Source organism: Rana temporaria, chromosome 6 (assembly GCF_905171775.1).
Source record: "Rana temporaria chromosome 6, aRanTem1.1, whole genome shotgun sequence".
NCBI lineage: Eukaryota > Metazoa > Chordata > Amphibia > Anura > Ranidae > Rana > Rana temporaria.
In genome coordinates, this window is record NC_053494.1 from 167,534,585 (window position 1) to 167,552,444 (window position 17,860).

Consider the following 17,860-nt stretch of genomic DNA (forward strand, 5'->3'; position numbering starts at 1 on the left):
TGATTCTTGGGGAGGGCTGCAATATAAGCACTACCCCGAAAATAAGCCCTAGTAAAATTAGTTTAACATTTTTTTTTAAATCCATCTTTCAGAATGATTACACCCTATTTGCAGACTCATCAGAGGTCTTCTCCTCTCCTCTCCTCCTGGCTGACGCCCGCAGCCCCCCCTCCCCAGCGCACAGCCGGCACTGCTGGATATAAAATCAGTGATCTTTATTGTATCACAACAAGGAGCGGGCTGACGTCAGCTGGACAGCGGCTCCCCCTCTCCTCTCTCCTCCCGCTCGATGCCCGCAGCCCCTCCCTCCTCAGCGCATGGAGCGGGCAGACGCCAGCGGGACAACGGCTTCCCCCTCCTCCGCTCTCCTCATCCCCGCGGCTCCCTCCCCCATGCACGGAGAAGGCCGACGCCAGCGGGGATCCCAGAGCAGAGAAGATCCCAGGCAGACCATGTGACAGCCAGGAAGCTGCAAGAGAGGTACCGTATTGCCCAAAAAACAATCACAATCACACGCTGCACCCCATTCCTACAAATTGTATTGAATTGGATTTGATTTTAAGATGCTATTTACATCAAAATACTGACTCCTGACCTGACAGGGAGGGGGAGGGGAGAAGACAGGGGACACAGGAGATCCATCATGCTTTAAATGAAAAGGATTTTTTCTTTTTTTTTTCTTTAGGGTAACAACCACTTTAAGATCATTAAATAAGACATCCCCCGAAAATAAGCCCTAGTGTGTTTTAGGTTGCCAAAATTAATATAAGACCCGGGCTTATTTTCGGGGAAACACGGTATTCATAGCTGCGGCTTATCTTTTTATTTGCTATAAAATCATATTAAAATCATACTTTTTTCTATGTAGTGTTAATGAGCTGGCTACGGAAGCAAGTTTTTAAAGAAAAAACAAAGGCTAAAACTATAAACCAATTTTTAAAAAGTTGCCTTCATAGTGCTCCCCATTGCGCCACATAATTGTTCTAATAACCCATACCTTTTTTAATGTTTTTCTATGTGGTCATATGACTGCAAAGCTCAAACTCATATGTGTAATGTGAAGATCGAACAACAGGGCTGAATTTCATAGAGCGGTAATGTCACCTGTCAGCGTCCATTGCTGAAAGCCACTATCAGCTGAGAGAGTTGACACCCAGCCAGGGCTGGACTGGGACAAAAATTTGGCCCTGGACTTCATCCAGACTGGCCCACTTTGACAGGTCTCTCCCATGGCGGCTGGACAACTCCCCCCCCCCCCCCCCCCCCCCCCGGCCAACCAAGCCCCCTCTCCCCCTTCACTAGCCACTAGCTGTTATACTATATTATTGGTACTGGTACTCTTATAGGCAGTACCAGTGGGGAAGCTAGACATTATTTTACCCGGGGCAATGAATCAGTTTGGTGCCCCCCCTATGGGACAAGATTAGGCAGAAGTGAGAAACTCCCAGGCCATAGCTGTTGAGTCAGCTGTCTGTCCCCTCCCCCATGCTCATCTGTTGTCCCCCCTGCTCCTTTGGTCCTCCCCCTGCTTCTTTGTTCCCCCCAGGTGAGCGCTGCGGGGAGGGAGAGGAGGTGAGCGCTGCAGAAAGGGAGAGACAGAGGAGCGGAGGAGGGCAGCGGTCCGCTGTCACTGAAGCCGGCCCACTGAGCCATCGGCCCACCGGGAAACTCCCTGTAGTCCCAATGGCCAGTCCATCCCTGCACCCAGCAGCTGCTGAAGTTGGTACAGTTGCCCAGAGAGGAGTGAAAGCTAGTGCTCAGGAGCCACATGGCCACACAGAAATAAAAATCAATCAAAAAATGTATATTAAAACTTATTTGAAAATGTATTGCAGTGTAACAGGGAGTACAATATAGACAAGATTTAACTGCTTGCCGACCAGCGCAGGACTATATACGTCGACAGCATGGCACGGACAGGCAGAAGGATGTATATATACGTCCCCTTTAAGATCACAGCATTGTGGACGTGCAAGCTCCGTGAGCCCGACCTCGGGTCCTGTGGACTTGATCGCCGCAGGGGATACCCGGCGAGGAAGAATGGGGAGATGCTGATGTAAACAAGCATCACCCGCTCTGCCTAGTGACAGTGATTACCACTTCCTGTAATCAGAAGCGGTGATCACCGTCTTGTCACACACAGCACATCCCCCCTACAGTAAGAATCACTCACTAGGGCACACTTAACCCCTACAGCGCCACCTAGTAGTCAACCTCTTCACTGCCAGTGTCATTTTCACAGCAATCGGTGCATTTTTATAGCACTGATCTCTGTAAAAATGACAATGGTCCCATAATGTCGCAGTCACGAAAAAAAAAAAAAAAAAAAAAAAAAAAAAGCTGATCGCCACAATACTAGTAAAAAAAAAAAAAAAAGTTAATAAAAATGCCAGAAAACTATCCCCTATTTTGTAGACGCTAAAACTTTTGCGCAAACCGATCAATAAATGCTTATTGCGATTTTTATATCCAAAAATATGTAGAAGGATACGAATCGGCCTAAACTGAGGAAAAAATATGTTTTTTTATATATTTTTTGGGGGAATATTTATTATATCAAAAAGTAAAAAATATTGAATTTTTTTAAAAGTTTTCGCTCTATTTTTGTTTATAACGCAAAAAATAAAAACCGCATAGGTGATCAAATACCACCAAAAGAAAGCTCTATTTGTGGGAAAAAAAAAAGAACATCAATTTTGAAAAAACATCAATTTTGTTTGGGAGCCACGTCGCACGACCGCGCAATTGTCAGTTAAAGCGACGCAGTGCCGAATCACAAAAAGTGGCCTGGTCTTTGACCAGCAATATGGTCCGGGACTGAAGTGGTTAAAAGTTGTTTATTACAACATTATTGTTGAAAGTGAAAATAAAAGAAAATCCCAAATTCTGGGAACTGTCAGGGGTTTTAACCCTGCCTTCTTACTCTTCCAAAATGGAAAAAAAAAAAAAAAAGTCCCTATAGTACTACTTTTAAAGACCTCAAGGCCTGGGTGGTATTATGTACATTGATTCACTTAAAGTGGAGTTCCACCCATAAATATAACATTACATCAGTAGTTTTAAAAAAATGTCATTAGTCCTTTACGAAAATTTTTTTTTTTTTTTTAGATGCCTTTAAAGTGTTGTTGCTAGGCAGAATAGTTAATCTTCCCACTTCCTGCACCTAGGTGCTTAATGCTTCCTAACCTACACTGCACAGACTTCTGGGAATGTAGTGGGTGTAACTTTCCAGGAGTCTGTGCACTCCCCAGTCTCAAAGAATCATGTGACTTGGACAGCACAGGTGCTGAAACCTGATCTGACACTGCTTGTGCAGCACTGAGCATGTGCGAGATCTGCAAGGCTGAAATCCAGGAAGTCATACAGTTTGGCTTCATGATGCACACACTTAAGATGGCCCCAGTCAATTTCTATTTGTCTAAATGCTGTAACAACCTAACAAAACGGACCTTAGTTTACAGACTAACTTTACTAGAATACATTAAGCTTGTGTATTACAGGGGTATTTATATTTAAAAAGTGAAATTGTGGCCGGAACTCCGCTTTAAAGTCCCTAAAGTCTTCCTATAGTGTATTGTAAAGCAAGTTATATTAAACAATTTGAGCTGCCTATAGAATACAATGTATACACCTGCTCTATAGAAACAACTAGAAAGTAAGACATTTTTTTTTAAACTATTTTTACGGTATGGTTAGTGACCGGAAACAAATAAGCACATAGTGAGGGTCTCTCAAAATTTGCCTGCCAAGGTGAAAATACACCTAAAGACCTGCTAATATGTAAAGCATGTGATCTGCTAAACTACACCCCTAGACGATTGCTTGTCTGAACTTTAAGATCACTAGAAGTCAGGAGGAACTTTAACTGATTATTAAAATAATAAAAAAAAAATAAAAAAAAAATTTAATATATGTGTTTGCAATTTTTAAAATATTTCCCTATGATTCTCTTGAACATTACCTGCTTTTACAAAATGCAGCAATGAATGAACAAAACTGCTATGTCACCACCACCTAACCATGGTCCTTTAAAAAGGGCATGCTGTAGAGATAGGAATATATCTTGCAATTCATCTTGTGTTCCGGAACACATGAAAACGAAATTAGGAAACTATATTTCCCAGCACGCTTTTCTTTCCCGAAACATGGGTGTTTTACGTGGGAGGGTCAGTAAGAAGCAAGTTTGGGTGGGTTGGTTTGAGGGATCGACAGATATCGTTTTTTTGGTGCCGATACGATACCGATATTTCGACCACCTCTCCTGCCGATAGCCGAAATTTTTAGCTGATAGTCTGCACATTTAAAAAAAAAATAAAAAAAAATTTACACTGTCATTTTACATTTCTACGTTTTTAATCACTGTTGTTGCTGTCACAAGGAATGTGAACATCCCTTGTGACAGTAATAGGCATTGATAGGAGCGATTGGGTGTCTATAAGACCCCAAACCCCTCCTCTGCACTTTAAAGTATTCAAAAACGTCAAGAATTGCATTTTTGAATACTTACATTTTTTAAAACTGGCGCCTTTAAAATGGCAGTAATCCGTCATGACTTCCCGGATTACTAGATCCGAAACACGAACGAAGCATTGGCTGGTTGCTCGGGCCTCCCTGTGGGATTGGAGAGTCCCCTCCCGTTGCTTGTAATAACAGCCAAGCGGCTGCCGAGACGTATCGGCTGTTATTACAATAAACTCGACTGTCCGCTCTAAACAACACTACTGGGGTGATGCTGCGCTGTAAAACCCCTTGAAGCAATAATCTGTAATATCTAGTTTGAGATCGATACCGATTTTTCTGAAAATGCCGATATTGTCCGCCGATAATCGGTCGATCCCTAGTTGTTTTGCAATAGACTGCAGGGGAGGCAGTGGGTAGTTGTGTGCAGGCAAGGAAAGTGTTCCAAGGCTTTAGTACTTGTAAGATTCAGACCATGTTGTAGCATAAGACACTGCGTTAGTGTAGGCTTTGAAAAAGGGCGCATACTGTGACTACGGAGAATTTAGGGAGTGCAAAATGGTTGTCATTTAGGGAAGTTTAAAAAAAAAGTCCAATAATATAAAAATATATTTTTAAGTCACTTTAAAACTACCGTAGTTTCCCTCTACCCCTACAAGCATTTTTGTTTCTCTCTTGTGTTGTACACAACATTTTTGGTAAAACACATACCTGTTGGTTTTCAGATACAGCACTCTTTTGGATAGATTTGACCACTAGAGTCTCCTGTGGAACATCCCAGGTAACATACCTATTGTAAAAAATTTGAAGATTTTCAATTTTCCGCTATAAGATGTATGTGTATAGCTTTTTGAAAGTAGAGATGAGCTTGATTGTCCTCCAAACTTCTGCTATTTTGTACCCCAATGAGCAGCGGGATGGACCATTCCCCACTCCACAGCTCATTTAAAATGCAGGCAGGAAATGTCCCACCTACAGCTCATTGGAGTACAACATATGTGTAGTTCAGAAGACGCCCAAGCTTATTGCACAGATAAAACTCATGAGATACACAACCAGTGCCAAGCAATGTTCACCCCCTTTATATCTCCCAAAAATCAGCTGTTTTAGAAACTTCGGTTAGCAACAATGGCCTAAATAGCACCTTTATATTTTGAATTCCCCTAAAAAAATATTTGACATACCTACAATTTTTGTTCTAGCTGCCAAAGATTTATCATTCTTTTTAACCAGTATTATGATGTACAAATATATGCCGCAGTAGGTGACACTTTTTTTTTCTCCCCTGCAGCAATGCAGCTCCTTTGTACCTTGCGGTTTACATCCTGCTCATTGGATTACTCAAAGTGTAAGTATAGCCAAAACTTTTTTGGTGTGAATAGTGTAGAGTTTATTTTTTGCTGTTCTGTACCATTAAAGCGGTTCTCCACCCTAAAGTGGAGTCCCGCTGATCGGAACCCTCCCCCCCTCTGGTGTCACATTTGACACCTTTCAGGGGGGAGGGGGGTGCAGACACCTGTCTAAAGACAGGTATTTGCACCCACTTCCGGCCACACGCTACGGGCGAAAGACGGGCATTCCGTCACATCCCGTCTGTCGCCCGTTGTGTGCTGGGAACACTCGGCTCCCAGCACACAGCGTGTGAGCCAATCGGCGGGCGCAGCGCGACTCGCGCATGCGCCATAGGGAACCGGGCAGTGAAGCCGCAGCGGTTCACTTCCTGGTTCCCTCAGCGTGGATGGCAGGGGGAGCAGCAGAGAGACGAGCGATCGCTCGTGCTCTGCTGCGATCGGCGCTGGACTCCAGGACAGGTAAGTGTCCTAATATTAAAAGTCAGCAGCTGCAGTATTTGTAGCTGCTGGCTTTTAATATTTTGTTCCCATGGCACATCCGCTTTAAAGAAACTTCCCTTCACTTCCTGCCCCAGTAACACGTCAATAAGTTAAGAGGAAATCTACCATAGTTCGGTAGATTTCCCATCTCAGAGAGCTGTCACAGGAACAGATGACGGGCCAGATTCAGAAAGCCGCGCACAAAGTTGTGGCGGCGTAACTTTTCTTATTTACGTTAAGCCGCCGCAACTTAACACGCAAGTGCTGTATTCACAAAGCACTTGCGTGTTAAGTTGCGGCGGCGTATCGTAAATTGGGCGGCCTAATTCAAAATAGGCGGGTAGGGGGCATCTCCTATTTAAATTAGGCGCGTCCACGCGCCAAACGTACTGCGTATGCGCCGGCCTTAGAAAAATCCCAGTGCGCATGCTGCGAATTATGACGGTGTTTTCGACGTGAACGTAATCTACGTAAATCCCCATTCACGGACGAGTTACGCAAACTACGTAAAAAATTTCAAATTTCTCGCGGTCACGACGTCCATACTTACATAGGATGCGCCTGCTTTGGGCAGCTTTATCTTTACGCCGGGAAAACCCTTACGTAAATGGCGTAAAGTGACTGAGTCGGGCCCGCGTACGTTCGTGAATTGGTGTATCTCGCTGATTTACATATTCTCGGCGTAAATCAGCGAGAACGCCCCCAGCGGCCATTTTAAAATTGCAGTTAAGATCCGACGGTGTAATACAATTACGCCTGTCAGATCTTTGCTGCAAACCGGCTTATCTTGTTTTCGGCATACAGAAAAACAGATAAGCCGGCGCAAAGTGTGAGTTATGCCGGCGTATCACTGATACACCGGCATAACTCTTTCTGAATCTGGCCCGACATCTCCATTACATTTAAGTTTGCCTGAAAACAAAAAAAAACCTGAAGTGAGGACTTTTCAATGCATTTATGCCAGGCATATTTAATTTTAGGTGTGTAAAGAGAAAAGTTAGCTCTCCTGAGGTGCACTCTATTGCCCAGATGTCGCTATGCAATCTATTGCAAAATTGCACCTTGCACACCTTGTATTCTGTGAACCATTTACTAAACACAAGGCGTTATGTGAATAGTCAAAGCCACAGTGATTTTTCTGAAAATGCATATATCGGCCTTCCCGATAATCGGTCGATCCCTAGTTGTTTTGCAATAGACTGTAGGAGAAGTAGGCAAAGGGTAGTTGTGTGCAGGCAAGGAAAGTGTTCCAAGGAAGAAGGGAGGCTGTGGGTACTTTTAAGATTCAGATCATGTTGTATCATACGACACTGCATTCTGCTGTAGTGCCGACTCTAAAAAAGCCGACATAAAAGCCGCAGCTCTCATATTAGCATGCCAAAACTACAGCAGGAACTGTAATTACCAGTCATTAAAAAATGTAATTATACAAAAAATAAATGCAGCCATTGGGCAATAGAATACACCTCAGGAGAAGAAGCTTTTCTATACATACCTAAAATTAAAACAAAAACACTGCTGACCTCTATTTGCCGAAAATTGCAAATTGTGGCATGGCCAGTAATGACCAGTCGGATTGAGGATTTTGTACTTGGTAGCCTAATATGCCAAACAACAGCTGGAATCAGACTACATGTTTGGAAAAGGAATTTCCCAGTTGATAGTTTAGTTACTGGATCATGCATCAGATTTTAGCAGACATTACCTGAATTTTCTGTATGACCCGAGGTAGACCTTCTGCAATGTCTCCCCAGTGTCAGCAGCAATACGCAACAGCCAGTTGTGACCAGTTATGGCAAGCAACGAGGAGGTATAGTCCGATGGCTGAGGAAGAGCCTCCCCCTGAGCAATAAAAAATATTTATATAGTCATCCAGATTTTTTAAGTGATCAGAGTAACATAGTTGACATGAAAATCACAAACCAAAGCAGAAATCATCATGTAGGTGTAGACTCACAGTAGAACCAAACCTAGAAGTGCACATTGTTATTTGAGGCTAGGTTCACACCGTGTGCGGATTCCGCTCATAGCAGGGGTATGGAGTGTCCTTGTTCTCCGCACACAGCAGGGGTACGGAATGTCCTTGTTCTCCGCACACAGCAGGGGTACGGAATGTCCCTGTTCTCCGTTTCAGGGACGAATCAGGCCCAAAATTGTTGCCTGAATTCAGACCTGAAACTGAGCCAAAGATGCACAGGACCCTTGTGCAATCTGCTCTGCAGCTTCCCCTGAGGTGTGTGAACTGGCTCTATTGAGAGCCGGTCACACCCTCTTGTCATGCAAATTTGATGTGGGAAAACCTGCATCCAATTTGCATCAGTGTGAACCCAGCCTTAGACCCCTTTCACACTGAGGAGTTTTTCAGGCGGTACAGCGCTAAAAATAGCGATGCTTTACCGCCTGAAAAACTCCTGCACTGCATACTCAATGCGAAATCCCGAGGGCTTTCACACTGAGGCGATGCGCTGGCAGGAGAGAAAACAAATCTCCCACCAGCAGCATCTTTGGAGCGGTGAGAGGAGCGGCGTGTATACCGCTCCTTCCCATTTAAAACAATGGAAAACCGTGGCAATACCGCCCGCAATACGGCTCTGCAGAGGCGCATTGTGGGCGGTATTAACCCTTTATCGGCCGCTAGCGGGGATTAATACCGCACCGCTAGTGGCCGAATCCCGCGGCAAATCCGACGTTATAGTGCCGCTATTTTTAGCGGTGCTATACCGCCACCGCGGCTCCCGCCCCAGTGTGAAAGGGGCCTTAAAGTGAACCTCCTCCTTGCTACTACAAGGTACTTACCAATGCACCTTCACATAACATTGCATCTTCAATCTTTTCTGATTTTAGACATCTGGGCATTTCATACAGTTGCTGTGGTTTTGAAGAAATACTGCACAAAACGATAAAAATACTTAATTACCACTCCATTTTGATTTTTTTTACTCAAGCAGGTCTTATTTATTAACCCCAAAAAGCAAACAATAGCCAAAGTGAGCAATAAAAAACAATCAGAAACTACTTTTTACTTTGCTAGGGTAAAATTTGATTGGTTTCTTTAAAGTTTAATTTCACCTTTTCAGAACACCCTCCACCAGTCCCCTCCTCTACTTACCTCAGTGGATGATGATCTGTCAGTGCCCATGCAGCTGGTGTAGCAGTTCGGGGATTTGAAAACCCTGCTTTACTCATATTTCTCTCTGCAGCACTACCTGGACGTATCAAAGAGATTCTGATGGGTCAGTAACAGCACAGAGAATCTGTGATCCATCCTGGAAGCACTTTAAAAAGAAGAGGCAGAAGAGCTGGGATTTCAAATCCCTGGACCGCTACACTGGCTGTGTGGGCACTGACAGCTCAGCACACACTGAGCACCAAGTACCATGCAAACCAGGGGGGGGATGGGAAAGGTGAATGGTGTTAGTTTAACTTTTTTTCTAGGTAAACTAACCCACAGTTAAAAGGATGAACTTCACCATCTTCAAATATGTGTTAAAAAAAAACATTCAAGGCCCCTTTCACACGGGCGCCTCCACCTGACGGATTCTGCTTGCTCAGCAGGTGGATGACAGGTCGGTCAGGTGAAAACGGACCGCCTGTGTTTTCATCCGATCCTATCCACCTGACGGATGCTAAATAGGACCACCATCCCTCTGTATTTTGCAGACAGGATTGGATCAGATAGCGGCAGATACGTCACCACTGACATCCACTGCTCCATAGCCTAGAGTGAAAGGTCCGATCAGATCTGCCTGAAAAACTGACAGACTTGATAAATTTTTAATGATAAGACTTGTTACCAGAATGTATCTATTTTTATTTCCTGTAACTCCCTGCATAATACAAAGGCAAGTCAGAGGTCTATTGCTTTGGTTTTTCACATCATCATTTTGCAGTTGCTTCATCATTGTTTTTACTCCTTAAAGGAATTGTAAAGAAAAAAAAAAAAAATTCACCTTAATGAAATCTATGCATTACGGTGAAAACACATCTGATAAAGCCCCCCCCCCCGAACCTCCGTTATACTTACCTGACCCCTCGAAAGTCCCGTGCCCGGTCCAGACATCCTCTTCGCCGCTCAGCCTGGCCGCTGATTGGCTAGAGCGGATGGATTGCGAGCAGCGCAGCCATTGGCTGGCACTGCTGTCAATCACATCCAGTGACGCGGCGCGCCGAGGGGCGGGGCCGAGTGATACAGTGAGCGGCTATGGCAGCTCGCTGTATCACGGGAGCGCGCCCGCAATTGCTCACCACCATGCGAGCTCTCTCACATGACTGTGGTCAGTACTTGCGGGGAGGACCAGGGACAGCCGCCGAGGGACCACAGAAGACGTGGATCTGGGCCACTCTGTGCAAAACGAACTGCACAGTGGAGGCAAGTATAACATGTTTGTTATTTTAAAGGACAAACATTTTTTCCTTTACTAACCCTTTAACTGCAGTAAGGAAAGTAGGGTCAGGCTAAGAAAAACCTGTGTTATATAAAGCAGCAAGTTTATATACATACATAATATATCTCCAATACTGGTTTGGAGGCACTCACGGGTCTTGCAGAGGAAAGGGATCAAAAACAGCAGTGTTTTTATTGTCAACATTTCGATGTCCATCTCCCTTGAGAAAGATGGACTGAGCTAAATCACAAACAGACAAAAAAAAACAAAAAAAACAAAAAACACACTACTGTTTTAATTTGCCTCCTCGGCAAGACCCGTGAATGCCGCTAAACCAGTATTGGATATATATGGATTTGTTCATAGGTGAGCATCTGGGCATTTACTTCAACTATATAGTGCAGTGTAGGGGGAAAAAGGAAAAAGAAAAAGGAGAGAAAGAGAGAAGAGGAAAAAGCTTATACTGCAGTAGGGAAAGAGTTTGTGTGTGAGATACACATAAGATGGTGGGGTGTAAGGGGGAGAGGAGGGTGGGATATGGGTATAGTGTGTACTTTAAAATTCATACAATGTGTTTTATGTATAAAGATGTATGTATTTTAACTAGATTTTTTGTACTGAAGAAAACAATATATAAATAATAAAAAAAAAAAAAAAATAGGAGTGCAGTGCCTACCCTTGGGAAAAAATAAAAATTCTAGAACCGAATGAATAAACATGTAATTTCTGAGCTTGATTGAATATTTCTCAGATCCCTCGTGGTATGTATGTGATGCACTTCTCTATTACGACCATCAGACAGATACCACAGTAAAAAAATTCAGGGCTCTGTTCGACATTCAGCTTAGGTACCTCCTATCAGATGTATTATACATCGGTTAGATTATTTTGTGCGTAAGAGAGACTCTGCAACTTGTCACAAATGCTTGGGGCGGAAGGGACTTTTATTCACATGGTGTGGGAGTGTACCAAAATAAAGGCATTATGGTCTATGGTGACTGAATTTATAGCCGACAAATTTGATCTCCCCAATATATATGCTCCCCCTTGCGTTGCCTATTGGGAATTTTTGACCAAGAGGAGTTGAACAGTGTAAAATCAAATAATTTCTTAGGATTCTGTATTTTGGGGTCCGGAAGCTCATCGCAAGGAGGTGGATCCATAGAAAACAACCAACATTAGGGATGCGGTTGAAGGTAGTAAATGCTGACATTCTTCTATACCGTATGAGGCCCGGGGATCCCCCAAGAAGTTTATAAAGGTGTGGTTTTGGTGGGTGGACTCAAAGGATACGTTGCAGGAGGATATGCATCACTGAATGGTTAAGGGGTGAGGAGACGCTGCAAGATCACTGTTTTTTGATAAGCCCCAACTGAAGTTGGGGGGACAAGTACAGTACACTGTTATAAAAGACGGGGTTTTAGAGTAATATACTCCATCTGCAATTGCCCATGGTTTCATGTATATTTATGTCACCTGAGGGGGGAGGTTAGTAAGTGCCTTGGTCTTTTTAGGGGAACGGAGGTTTGTGTGGAAGGGAACGGCCATTCTGCTAATTTCCTACTGTTGGGGTAAACGGTCTTGTTGATTTATAATTTAATACACATTTCACTTACCTGCCATTTGTATGCGAATTATTTTCTATGCTAAATAAAAAACAACCAAAAAAAAAAAAACCAACACCTTTTGAGCACCTTTGCTCACCCAGCCATACTGTAATGCGGAGACTTGCATAGTAAGTACAATCTGATTACACACATATAAATTAACTCATTACCTGCTGAAACAGCACCCAAAGTTGGCAAAGTAAATTCTTCCATTGACATAGTTGATAGCAGACTTTGAATGTTTTGTCCAAACTTTGCGAAACTGTGTGGTTTTCTAAAGGAAGATATAAGACAATTTGTAAATATCAACTATATTTTTAAGTGCTTTAGAATCTATGCCAGACCTTCAGAGCGCATGCAGTGTGAATATTTCCTAAACCGTGCAGGTTTAGGAGATATTCACTGTACCTACAGGTAAGCCTTATTAGAGTTTTAATTTCCTTTGTTTCTTTCACATTACCTGACATACAATTTTTCTTAAAATGTTCATATTAATCCTGTGGTTATTGTAGGCACCCTTTGGGAAGGAGCCCAAAGTCTTTCTGGTGACAAGGACGCAGACATTTTTCACACTATCAGCTCTTGAAGAAAGTCTTCTACTGGTAATTTGAAGGGATGTGGGTGGCTTTAGGCCTATACCAGAATTCATTTCTGGTCACATCACCGATATCCTGCAAATGCAGACTAGGCAGGCACTTCACAATCCTATGTGGATCCACGTTGCCATTTGCTCCACGCTATGCCAAATCTTCACATGACCTGTAATAAATATCAAGAATAATCACGTTAGCAGCATACATGTCAGAATCTCCCCCTAATGGCTGGTGATATGGCGATAAATTAGGTAATATTCAACAAGTAGCAAGAGAAGTTCAGAAAGCACAGCTCAAAAGAATGAAGCAAGCAGAAGTAGTGAGATTCTGCCACTACAAGACCTCTGGTACACTATCTCTCCAGCAAGGAGAACAGTGTGTAGTGACATCACCAAATCTCAAGAGATTAGCAGTCAAAGGTAGCAGTGCCTCAATCTCAATACACGGGAGTGCCTAGGCACATGAAGTGCACTGCTATTTTTCACTTTCCATTTTATTACGCCTACTATTGATCTCTGCATCATTGCTCTTTGTTTATTTATTTGTTGTCATTTACATGATCCCAGTATATGCTGGAGTAGTTTACAGAAACTGGAGAGCAAGATTTGGTCCTCTGAAGTTTATTCTGGGTGGTATGGGTTTCATCCCAGAATCTTAAAACTGGTAAGTGTAAAGACCAGATTACTGCTGTGTGTGTGCGCATGTGTGCGTCTTAATAGCAGCATACAAGTAAGGGCAGAGTGTCAACCACATGTATGCTGCCATGTATAGGCACCAGGAAAGGAAAACTATTGAAAGATTGAAGTTACAGTATTTTAAACCTTAATTCTTTTTTCAAGATTTCAGCAATACATGTCTACATTTACATGGGATGCTGCTTCTAACCGTTTTAAAACTTTATTTTCTTCTTTGTTTGGCTGGTCCCATTATTGCTGCCCCCAGGCTTAGCTCCTTTGCCTAGCAGGGGTCCATTGAGCCACTCATGTGTGCATGTCATAAGACTACAGCCCCATGTGGGGAAAATGCCTGCGCCGACATGCGCACACACATGTAGCGGTAATTATGTTAATTATTCATTTTAATGGCCAATAAAATTGGTTAAAGAGGAGTTCCAGTCTATAAAAAAAAAAAACAGCAGCTACAAAAACCATAGCTGCTGAATATTAATATAAAGACACTTACCTGTCCTGGGATGCCGTGATGTTGGTACCCTAGCCGATTCGTCTTTCGGCTTCAGTTGCAGGTAGTGGCATCTGTAGTAAGGGAAACAGGAAGTGAAGCTTTGCAGCTTCACAGCCTGTTTCCTACTGTGCACGCGCAAGCTGTGTTGTGCTTTCTGAATTGTCCCGCCGTCTTCTAGGACCTCTGTGTGTCCCAGAATGCAGTGGGAGGAGGAGCTGGAAATGTCTTAGATCGCTATGTGGCGATCTTACCCGGAAGTGGGAGCGGGATCCTTTCAAAACCAGGGACGCTCTTCCCCCCCCAAAGTGCCAAATGAGGCAGTGGAGGGTGCGACCAAGCGACGCTTCTCCTTATGGGTGGAGATTTGCGTTAATAGCAGCATATAAGTTAGGGGAGAGCACCAACCACATGTATGCTGCCATGTATAGGAAAGGAAAAAATTAAGGAAAGGTTGAAGTTATTTTAAACATGAATTCTTTTTTAAAGACTTAAGCAGTGCAGGTCTACATTTACACGGCATACTGCTTCTTACCCCTTTAAAACTTTATTTTCTCCTTCTTTTGGCTGGTCCCAAAATTGCTGCCCCCATCTTCCCGTTTTAGCCCTGGTTCACACTGGTGCGATTTGACATGTCAAATCGCATTTCAAATCGACAGCAATGGCACCATCCTAATTAGTGTGACGCTGCACCGATTTCAAAAAGTCGTTTCTGTACTACTTTTTGCGATTTGCGGCCTGCGATTTACATTGACATCTGTGCAGAGACCTGCACAGATGTCTTTGTAATCGCAGCAGAAATCGGGACCGCCAGCGGGAGTGAAATTGTGCGATTTCGACTGAACACGCAAGGCTTCATTCCCGCAGCCCAGTGTGAACCTGGGCTTAGGGTGGCATCTTTGCCTAGCAGGCTTCCATTGAAATCTCTTTTGTGCATGCCATAAGACTACAGCCCCATGTAGGGAAGATGCCTGCGCTGACGCGTGCGCGCACACACACATGCACTTGTAAACATGTCTAAACACGCAATAATGCTAGGTGCAATTAGCATTTGAGCATTAATTCATTTTAATGTCCAGAACAGTTTAATATTCAGGCCAAAAAAGATAATTAACGCCCAAGCGCTTGATGCACCTAAACACATTTACAAGCAACAGGCGTTTTTTCTGCCAAAAGACCGCTGCCAGGAGGAAAGGCGTCTAGGAGAGATAGCAAAACGTCTGGTGTACATGAGGCCTTACTCTCTGTAAAGTATTTCAGAAAATATTGACACCTTGTAAATAAGAGACATAAGTAAACAGAGGGCAATAACAAAAGGCCTGAAGGTACAGCTCAGGGTGGAATAGCCATTCAGAAGTATAGGGAAAACCATACAATCTGGCTGGTTGCACAGATGATACATGATGCTGTAACATTGTATTATATGTCAGGATAAACAGGCTGAGGTCTCAGCCCCATTCTGCAACAATGTATTAAATAACACTAGACATACTAATACAGAGCCTGCTGTACACAGAACTCATGCAGTCTCACTCACCTCCTATACACAGCACAGTGAATGATTCCAGCAGCAGCACTAAAAACACACAACAATCCTCCACTTCCGGGTTGAGCCCCTGCTGCTCATGGGAAATGAAGTCTTCTGATAGAGTCCCACACTGAATGAGCGGACTGAAAAACTACAACACCCGGCATGCATTGCGGACTACTTTAACCTCTGAGTGTTAGAGAAAAGCACGTTTCCGGTTTGATTGTTTTGCTGTCAGTTTGACGAAGTTCTGTTGACTCTCTATATTCCTAGTGTGGGTTCAGTGTGATAAACTGTATACGGTAGCCATACACTCTGTACTTCACGCCTCTGCTATGGAAGTGATTGTTTACATTGCTCCCAAATGTCCCTGATTTCGAGGGACTGTCCCTGATTTGGAGCAATGTCCCTCTGTCCCTCTTTCCTCCTCATTTGTCCTTCATTTTGGTCTGATCTATAAAGTTGTATAAAAAATTCACTTTTTATCTTAAAAAAGTGTTTCCCAGAGATAAACCTTTAATCTGATTTCTAAATTGCTGCATTTGTAAATTCCAAAAGCCAATATAAAGGAATGGTAGTAAAAAAAAGCACTTGTGGGTTTAACCAATCTTTTTCTTTTGTACAATTCTCCTTTAACCACTTGCTTACCGGGCACATATACCCCCCTCCTGCCCAGGTGAAATTTCAGCTTCCGGCACTGCGTCGCTTTAACTGACAATTGCGCGGTCGTGCGACGTGGCTCCCAAACAAAATTAATGCCCTTTTTTTCCCCCACAAATATAGCTTTCTTTTGGTGGTATTTGATCACCTCTGCGGTTTTTATTTTTTGCGCTATAAACAAAAAAAAGCAACAATTTTGAAAAAAAAATCAATATTTTTTACTTGTTGCTATAATAAATAGCCCAATTTTTTTTCCCAAATTTTTTTTTCTCCGTTTAGGTCGATATGTATTCTTCTACATATTTTTGGTAAAAAATAAAAAAAAAATCGCAATAAGCGCTTACAAAATATGGGACAGAATTATTATTATTATTATTATTATTTTTTATTTTTTTTACTAGTAATTGCGGCGATCTGCGTTTTTTTTATTGGGACTGCGACATTATGGCGGACACATCGGACACTTTTGACACATTTTTGGCGCCATTCACATTTATACAGCGATCAGTGCTATATATATGCACTAATTACTGTATAAATGACTGGCATTGAAGGGGTTAACACTAGGGGGTGAGGAAGGGGTTAAACATATACCTGTATTGTGTTCTAACTGTGGGGGGAGGGGGGTGACTGGGGGAGGTGACCGATGCTGTGTCCCTATGTACAAGGGCTCCACGTCCCTGCTCTGTCATTACCGATCGCGGGTACCTGGCGGACATCGCGACCGCCAGGCACGCGCATCGGCATCTCGGGGACGCGTCGGGCGCGCTCGCGCGCCCCCCAGTGGCCGGAGGAATCCAGGACGTCAATAGACGTCCTGTTGGATTTTCAGAGCCACCGTGAAGCCGTCATTTTACAATGACTCGGGGCTCAAGTGGTTAAGGGGGCGTGGCAAGGGTTGTGTCCTATGCCTGCATACTTTTGCTGATAGGTGTCCCTTAGGCTGCATTCACACTATAACGCAGCGTATTTTGCCACGACAAATTGCGGCGTATTGAACCGCGGCAAACAAGTCGTTTTAACCTTTTTTTTTTTTTTTACAAAACATTGTTTTAACATTGTTGTCTATGCCGAACGCCGAAAGCTGCCTGAAAAAAAGGGTACGGGATTTGTTTTGAGCTTCAGGCGTACGGCGTTTCGGCGTTCGGCGTGGAGATGTGAACCATCTCCATAGACATGAATGTTAACTCACCCCTCCAGCGGCACGAGCGTCGGGCGTAAATATGCCAAGGTGTGAATGCAGCCTTATTCCCATCTCAAAAAGTTGGGAGGTATGGGCCAAATCCTCAAAAGGGATACGCAGGCGGAACTGCTGTTCAGCCTGCGTATCCCTGTGCCTATCTTTGGAACTGATCCTCAGAAGCAGTTTTCCAAAGATAGGCAGAAGATCCGACATCTGTAAGACACTTACACTGTCAGATCTTAGGATGCAGTACCGCATCCGCCGCTGGGGGCATCTCGCGTTGAAATGCCGCTTTGCGTATGCAAATGAGGACTTACGGAGATCCACAAAGCTTTTCAGCTTTGTTTTTTCTGCGTAAGTTTACGTTTGCATACGTAAAATTAGGGATGCTTTTACAAAGTGTAAACTAGTTACACCTTGTAAAAACAGACCTTT

At 43.5% G+C, this 17,860-nt stretch overlaps 1 protein-coding gene across 1 annotated transcript in view; it reads right to left on the minus strand.

Moving 5' to 3' along the window:
* Positions 1 to 15,692, minus strand: part of DCAF17 (DDB1 and CUL4 associated factor 17) — a 55,267-nt gene extending 39,575 nt beyond the window's left edge. The window contains exons 1-6 of the mRNA XM_040357765.1: positions 15,592 to 15,692; positions 12,743 to 13,041; positions 12,453 to 12,556; positions 9,087 to 9,177; positions 7,996 to 8,132; positions 5,170 to 5,248 (exon numbers count right to left, since the gene is read on the minus strand). Coding sequence (XP_040213699.1) covers positions 5,170 to 5,248; positions 7,996 to 8,132; positions 9,087 to 9,177; positions 12,453 to 12,556; positions 12,743 to 12,931 — 600 coding nt within the window. The 5' untranslated portion in view covers positions 12,932 to 13,041; positions 15,592 to 15,692. The remainder of the gene's footprint in view (positions 1 to 5,169; positions 5,249 to 7,995; positions 8,133 to 9,086; positions 9,178 to 12,452; positions 12,557 to 12,742; positions 13,042 to 15,591) is intronic.
* Positions 15,693 to 17,860: the final 2,168 nt, after the last annotated feature.